Source organism: Camellia sinensis, chromosome 1, assembly GCF_055761805.1.
Source record: "Camellia sinensis isolate YWXY chromosome 1, ASM5576180v1, whole genome shotgun sequence".
NCBI classification, from domain to species: Eukaryota; Viridiplantae; Streptophyta; class Magnoliopsida; order Ericales; family Theaceae; genus Camellia; species Camellia sinensis.
Window position 1 is genome coordinate 215,068,961 of NC_138961.1, and position 8,688 is coordinate 215,077,648.

At 30.1% G+C, this 8,688-nt stretch overlaps 1 protein-coding gene across 1 annotated transcript; it reads left to right on the plus strand.

The window, feature by feature from the left end:
- Positions 1–6,747: 6,747 nt before the first annotated feature.
- Positions 6,748–7,956, plus strand: LOC114318168 (LOB domain-containing protein 38). Its single transcript, XM_028265035.2, has 2 exons — positions 6,748–7,071; positions 7,258–7,956. Exons 1-2 carry the CDS (start codon positions 6,888–6,890, stop codon positions 7,725–7,727), a joined length of 654 nt encoding a protein of 217 aa, XP_028120836.1. The 5' UTR covers positions 6,748–6,887; the 3' UTR covers positions 7,728–7,956.
- The last annotated feature ends 732 nt before the right edge of the window (positions 7,957–8,688 follow it).

Consider the following 8,688-nt stretch of genomic DNA (forward strand, 5'->3'; position numbering starts at 1 on the left):
AAGAAGGTCTAGATTACTTTGACACATACTCACCGGTTACTAGAATAACATCCATTAGAATGCTAATTGCTATTGCATCTCTATACAATTTAGAAATTCATCAAATGAGTGTAAAAACCACTTTCTTAAATGGTGAGTTAAATGAAGAAATTTACATGGAACAACCAGAAGGGTTTTCTGTTCCAGAAAAAGAAAAGAAAGTGTGTAAATTGGTTAAATCATTATATGGTTTAAAACAAGCGCCAAAGCAATGGCATGAGAAATTTGACAAGGCAATAATGTCAAGTGGATTTAAAATTAATGAGTGTGACAAATGTGTTTATATTAAACACAGATAAAAGTTATGTCATTGTATGTCTTTATGTAGATGATATGTTCATCAATGATAGTAATAATGACATGATTAAAACTACCAAGAAAATGTTGAATAAATATTTTGACATGAAAGACATGGGCATTGCTGATGTAATACTTGGGTATGAAAATTACCAAAATATCAGAAGGATATGCTTTGTCACAATCTCATTACATTGAGAAAATACTTGACAAATTCAGCAAAGATGATGATCATCTTGTAAGAACACCTGTAGATATTAATTTGTATCTTTCTAAGAATGTACAGGAAAGTATTTCTCAATTAGAGTATGCCCAAATTATTGGAAGCTTAATGTACTTGATGAACTGCACTCGCCCAGATATAGCTTATGCAGTAAGTAAATTAAGTAGATATACGAGTAATCCGGGAGTAGAACACTGGAAAGCAATTATAAGGGTTCTTAGATATCTCCGATTTACTCGTAACATTGGGCTTAATTATACTAGATATCCAGCAGTACTTGAAGGATACTGTGATGCAAATTGGATATCGGATACTAAAGACTCGAAGTCCACCAGTGGGTATGTCTTTACTCTTGGTGGAGCGGCTATATCTTGGAAACCTTCCAAACAGACTTGTATTGCTAGGTCTACTATGGAATCTGAATTCATAGCTTTAGACAAAGTAGGGGAAGAGGCAGAATGGCTTCGCCACTTCCTTGAAGATATTCCAATATGGCCAAAACCAGTGCCTGTTATATGCATACATTGCGATAGTCAATCAGCTATAGGTAGAGCACAGAGTCATATGTATAACGGTAAGTCGCAACACATTCGTCGTCGACATAATACCATAAGACAACTACTCTCTAATGGAATTATTTCCATTGATTATGTGAAGTGTAAAGACAACATAGCAGATCCACTAACCAAAGGGTTAGCAAGAGAGTTAGTTGAGAATTCATCGAGGGGAATGGGACTTAAGCCTATTAAATAAGAGTTACCACAATGACAACCCAACCTAGTTGACTGGAGATCCCAAGATCTAGGTTCAAAGGGACAATCGAGTTGTGAATGACTCAAAAGGATCACTGGGGAGTTTATCTCCTACCCATTTCGTTGATGAAATAGTGATGTCTGCAGCGGTTTAGGTTAAGTAATACTTTTAATGATTCTTATATCTAGGTAAACCTAGTGGAGTATGGCATGATACTTTTCATAAGAATCACCTATGTGAGTGTGAACTGGGCCGGTTCTATAAGATTTGTGAAGGGCTACAAGTCTTTAGAGCACTCATGAAAGACCAGGTTGTTCAGGGCCAAAATGAACACAATAGTGAGAACTAAACTGTGTTTGGAGATATACTGTGTGAGTTCTATTGTCTTGGTTTACACAAACGGCTGAACAGTTCAAGACATCATGTTCACTGGTTAGCTAGTAAATCCGATAGTATCTCACAAGGGAAGGTTCAAAGCCAAAAGCTACCTCTCCTTTGCAGAATATTTCCAATATCTGTACTCTCTGTATTTACATCATATTGTTGCATTTTCTCTCTGTCAATTTCATTCATGTGGGGGATTGTTGGAAAATTTATAAAGAGGTAGTTGTGAATTGAAATAAACTCCATTTTGAATGAAAGGGTGTAACCTTTCATGGTGTCTTTTTGTTTTAAATGAAAGGTCAAACCTCCATTTGAATGAAATGGTGCAAATCTTTCATGGTGTCTCTTTATTTTAAAGGAAGGGGTATGTCCTTTCTTCATACCTTTTCTATTCAAATTGAATAGGTGCCAACAAAGCCTATATAAAGGCAGCCCCATTCTAATTTTGAGGGATTCGAAAAATTCAGTCTGAAATTCTTGTCTCTTTGCTGTTCATTTTCTTTTAGTGCATTATTCTTCATATAAAACATTAGGAATAAATTTCAGAGAGTTATAGAACACAAGGTTCTAGTTCACCGGACAAATTTGTTTGAAGTGCTTCTACAAATTTGTGAGGATCATTGTATCCTGGGAGATAGACGCCACTCAACCGTAAGCACCGTAGCGGGGCGAATCTGTCTTAAGGACAGAGTGTCACACACTCGACTTGGTCTTAATTTTAATTCGATTCGATAAATAAATTCGGTATATTATTTATTTATTTTGTTTGATTTTATTTCAAGTTATTTTATTTACATAGAAGATTGATCCAACAATTCCAACAATCTTCTGTGTAAATAAAATAACTCGAAATAAATTCAAACAAAATAAATAAATAACATACCAGATTTATTTATCGAACCAAATTAAAATTAAGACCAAGTTGAGTGTGAGACACTCTGTCCTTAAGACAGATTCGCCCCGCTACAGTGCTTATGGTTGAGTGGCGTTTATCTCCCAGGATACAATGATCTTCACAAATTGTAGTAGCACTTCAAACAATTTGTTCGGCGAACCAAACCTGTGATCTATACTCTCTCTATTTTATTCTAAAACTAAATATAAAGAATAAATGCACTAGAGAAAAATTAGAGAGCAATGATGGAATATCATACTGAAATTTTCGGAATTTTTCCAAGTCCCAAAATTGCTGAAATAGCATCTATATATAGGCAAAAAAATGAGACAAAAAACTTGCTTGAACAGGTGCTACCTGTTAAGTATCCAAAACCGTTTCGGACCGTTAACACTATGAAACCTTATATTCAAACAAATTTGAAAAAGGTTGTCCGTTGGTCAACTAAAGCAACTGCTTGTAACCTTATTTATTAAAAACTATTTAGAATATATATATATATATATTAACCAAATTGAAAAAATTTAATAAATAAAATAAGAGATACAAATTTTACGAAACCACTAAGGAACTTAAAATTTGAATTTAGAATTTAAATAAAATTCCCACAATTACAAATTTTAGGAAATCACTTAGGAACCCAAAATTTGAATTTAGAATTAAATTAAATTCTCACAATTACAAATTTTAGGAAACCACTCAGGAACCCAAAATTTGAATTTTAGAATTAAATCAAATTCTCACAATAATTTTTATTGAAAAAATTCAAAAGAATTTTATCTACAAAAAATTAATGTTAGACCCGAAAACGATGTCAACTTCACATTCACTCATAAATAGTTTTGACATTCCGTCTTCACCGTGTGACTTGCCACGCGGCAAGGAACACGTCACCTCTTCAGACCCATCCCAAAAGACGTTTTGAGACCCACTCAAATTTGCCTATATTAAACCATTTTTTCCAACAAAAACAAAATTATTTAGTGACATTAAAAAATTTCACATTTCATTGGATAATTCATATTTAAAAGTCAAATAACTAATTCATTTGGTTTCCAAATATGATCATCTTATCGTTACTTTAGTCATGACACTAATAGTTGATGCACGAGTTAGTTTTTTTTTAAAATAATATTTTATAAAATTAAATTAAATTATTTATATATATCTATATATAAATTATTTTTAGAAACATCTTGCAATGTATGCATTACAAAAGAATAATATTAATTTTATCATGACATAAAATATAGCATAAAAAAATATATTTTTTAATTTTAATTGAATTATTTATATATATATTACAAAATATGCATTATAATTTTCATTATGTTAAACTATGAAAGTGTAGTTTATATATATATATATATGATACTTTTGTAATTAATTTCAATATAATAAAATAAATATTCATTTTAATATTAAAAATAATGATTAAATTAGAGAAAAAAAATTCATTTAAAATTAAAGAATGATTTTAATTATTTATTTTGATAATCTTAATCTTATCATTCTATAAAAGTGTTATTTAAACAAATATATATATAATAATTTTATTTCAATTATTTATGTGTATTTTAATAATTTTAGCACTATCATGCTATAAAAGTGTAGCTTAAATCAATATATAATGATTTTATATGATATTAAATTATAACATAGTTAAATAAACACTCAATTTGGCATTAGTAATAATAGTTACTAAAAGTAGGAATGGAAGTTATAAAAAAAATATTTTAAAAAATTAAATATAAGTATGTTGTGGTTAGATTAAGAAAAAATAAATAGATTAATTATTTTGAGTATTGATTTTTCTTTAATATCTATTTTAAAACTATTTATACATATTATACATATGCATATAAAATTTAAATTAAACATAAATTTTTCCTAATAGACAACTTCATGTTAAATAAGAAACTCAATATAAATTAATAATAAAATATAAATAAGATAGGCAAAAAAATAAGAAATGTATTTCATTTTAATATAAAAATTGAATACTTGAATAAAAGTGAAAAAAATAGAAGAAAATTAATTCGTAAAGTATTTTGTAGTATATATAATTATTTTAAATTTTATTTATGGGTAGTTTAGATTAAGTAGAAATCTTTTAAATATTAGATTTTATAAATAATTAAGTGTAAGGGTATATTACGTGGAACTTTACAAAAAAAGAAAAGAAAAGAATAAAGACCAAAAGAGAGATATGCCAGACAGGATAGAGAAATTTTTTGAGGGTAAACAATACTTATATATATATATATATTAAATATAAATTAATATTAAGACATTAATAAGATAGAAAAAAGAAAAGAAAAGAAAAAATAAAATTAATTTAATTAGTGCGATACACATAATTAAGTAAATTTTGTTTTATTTATTTATTTATTTGTATATCGAGACAATTTTTTTCAAATATCATAATAATTAAATTATAATTATATATATATATATATATAGAAAATAAGTATTTCTCAAATATAATTCACATAAAATTAGTTATTATAATTGAAATTAACTTTGTGTAGAATTTTAAAAAGAAATAGAAAAACATGCTCATGTGGATTTTTTAGAAAAAATAAGTTTTTAGAATGTGCCACCTAATTAAAAGAAAAATACTACTTATATATATATATATATGATTTGTAATTTATCTTTTGTCAATTAGTAATGATTTACTAATTACTTGGTACTTATTTTCTTATCCTATTAGAAATAAAATGATTTTTTTTTTTAGTTTTTAAAAAAAGAGTCCATAAATTTCTTAATAAAGTCTCATTTGCGAATAAACTATTTTAGTAACTATTTGACTTTTAACGAAAAGATGTGCAGAAAAATAGAGAGAATAATGTGACAACTTACATTAATTTTTTGACTTTTTAACTGAAACTAAAGATTGGCAAATGAGGCTTAAGATAAGAAAAAAATATAAAACTACAAATATAAACCTATCTTTAAAAAAAAAAAAAAAAAATACACAACAAAGAAGAAATTGGAATTGGAATAGCAGTATCCAAAGGCAAGTGTGGATAAACATAAAGGCCATGTTTGTTCGGGCAGACTGGATTAGCATTTTCATGACTAATAGTCCTAGGACTACAAATTCGTTGGATTATGTATCATATCTTAACTAATAGTCAAGTTTAAAATAATTAGTCCGTACTTCAATTGTTTAACCAAATATCAAATTAATAATTTTATTGGACTATTAGTCCAATGTCAAACTCATGTCCACCCAAACAAACATGGCCAAAATGTATGGAAAAACTAATTTAGCACCTCTAATTTTTCTCTAATGATATAAAATGGATCCTACTTTTTACTCTTCATCCTTTCTTTCTGTTTCTATCTCTCTATTTTCTCTTTTCCATCTCGTTAAAAATCAAAATAAAGATAATATATTAAACAATATACCACCACTCATACTATCAAAAACGTGAAACGAGTTGAACGCTTGAGGGACAACCATCTGCGGAAACATGGAACCGCCCTTGCCCAAGTCTTTTGGAATCTGACCCAATCACTCTCACCACAACCCCCTCACTTCCCATTAACAATACTAACCCATCACACATTCATTCTCTCTCTCTCTAGATATTTTTATTCCTTTTGTTTTTCTAATAAAAGACTCACATCAATAAATTAATATTTTAATCTTTTATTTTAAATTTATATTATAAATAAAGTGAAATTTAATTTGTAATGTGCTATATAAGTATATTTTTTGATTTTTTAATTAAAAAAATAGAAAAAAAATATATATTTGTGATAACTTTTTAATTTTTTATAAAAAAATATATAATAAAATATTACAATAAAATTAAAATGATAATTCTACATTTATTGACTTTTAGTTAGTTTAATTCAAAGGACAAAATAATAATTTTATCCTCTAAACTTTTCCACAAAATTCTCTCAAATATTATGAATTTTTTAATTTTTTAAATAATTTTTTGATTTTTAAATTTTTGTAAGTTATACCAAACGAATGCATGCACAACCCATATATCAATTTTGCTCTCATTATTACGTCTGCCAAACTAACTCAACCTTAGTTAATTCGACTTTTAATTCCCACTCCATTTCTCTCTCTTCGTCTCTCTCTTCTCCCTCCTTTGCATTTATATATACACCTAGCTGCATTATCAGGCCTAATTTCTCTCTCTCTCTCTCTCTCGATTGTGTGTCTTGCGGCCGAAGTCATCTGCACCTTCATTTGTTGATCGTTTCATCTGATGTTCCATTGCTGATATACAAGAGAGAGAGAGAGAGAGAGAGAGAGAGAGAGAGATCATGAGTTGCAATGGATGTAGAGTTCTTCGAAAGGGATGCAGTGAAAACTGTATCCTTCGGTCATGCTTGCAGTCCATCGACTCCCCCGATTCTCAAGCTCACGCCACCCTCTTCGTCGCCAAGTTCTTCGGCCGCGCCGGTCTCATGTCTTTCATCTCCTCCGTCCCCTCAAATCAAAGACCCGGTACCTCCCCCCACCCTCTCTCTCATTGCGTTTGGTTGGTTTTAAATAATAGTAGTATCTATCGGATATGTATTAATATCGGTGATACAGTTAAATATTAATCTGTGTCGGTTGATATATTAGTAAATAACAGAGTATCGGAGTCTGAAATTCCAATACATATGGCCTGATTGGTTTTCCTTTCAGATTTGTTCCAATCCCTGTTGTTCGAAGCGTGCGGGAGGACGGTGAACCCAGTGAACGGAGCGGTGGGGCTTCTATGGACTGGGAACTGGCACGTGTGCCAGGCGGCGGTTCAGACAGTCCTCCGTGGCGGCACGTTGCGGCCGATCCCTGAGTTCCTCGCCGACGAGACTTCGGAAGCTGAAGTCACATGTACAGACATGTTTAAGCTTAACCAAGATCCAGAACCTAAGTCACGATCGAATGACCAATTGGGCAATCTTAGGCTCAGTTTAACGCCATGTTCATCATCGCGAGGCGGCGGCAGCGGAGGAGCACTGAATTTTCAGTCCTCACCTAAAAAGCGGCGACCCGGGACACCATCGATGAATTCAGAAGAATCTGTGACGACTACTTGTTTCCAAAGCGGTGGTTTTCGAGACGCTTTTGCACAACGAGGAGGAGGAGGAAAGCTTTTAAACTTGTTCAACTAATTTAATTTGGTAGTATAATATTCTTCTTTTGTCGACTTCATTTTTTTGTGTTTGGGGGGAGAGGGCTTCCCCGGAATTACAGTTCCGGCGAGTTTTTTTTGGTAAATCACGGCCACAAGATTTCCTTGTTCGGATCCAAACATGGAAAAATGAAAGTTTGCCGGTGATGCTTTCTTTTGTAGTTTATGGCTTTGGGCATCAATAAATGAATTGTTTTTGTTTTCTTTTCTTTCTGTAATCTTCTGGTTTTTTTTTTTTTTTTTTTTTTTTTTTTTTGGTGAGGGTTACAAAATTTTTTGGAAAATGCTAAAATATCATGAAAAATGTTTTATGAGAGTGATCATGAATGAATCTCTATCATTGTATTACACTTTATAACTTATTATATATCTCATCTAAGGGTTAAAAAAATCTTTCACGATCATATTCATGAAATATTGTTCAACCTAATCCTAGGTAAGTGAGTGTGAGACCTAACGTGTTTGGTAGATTATTATTTTTTGTTTTTGAAGAGTAAGAAAGCGAGGACAAAGCAAAGATGGAGATAATTTGTTGAATTGTTGGCCAGGCAAAATAAAAGAAAAAAATTTCCGTCGGAATGTGGAGGAGTCTTCATTCATATTTTCGTAGTAATAATCCAGAAATAAGAAAAATGATATGAAATAAGATTTATCAGCCCATTATTTGTTAAGAATGGATTTGTGTAGTGGAAATTAAATTAATAAAATATGGAGTTCATGAATAAAATGAATTTTAACTATTAACTTTTTTTTTTTTATAGTAAATTTTGAATTAATAAGTCTAAATTTGTACGGTGGTGCTAGTATACTAACATTAGTTATGACAATATTATTGATTCCACTCATTAATAACATTACAAATACTAAAAATCTTTTAAATTGTGCCACATTATCTATTAGTACACTAATTAGTTTATTAATTGGTACATATAGCATTATTC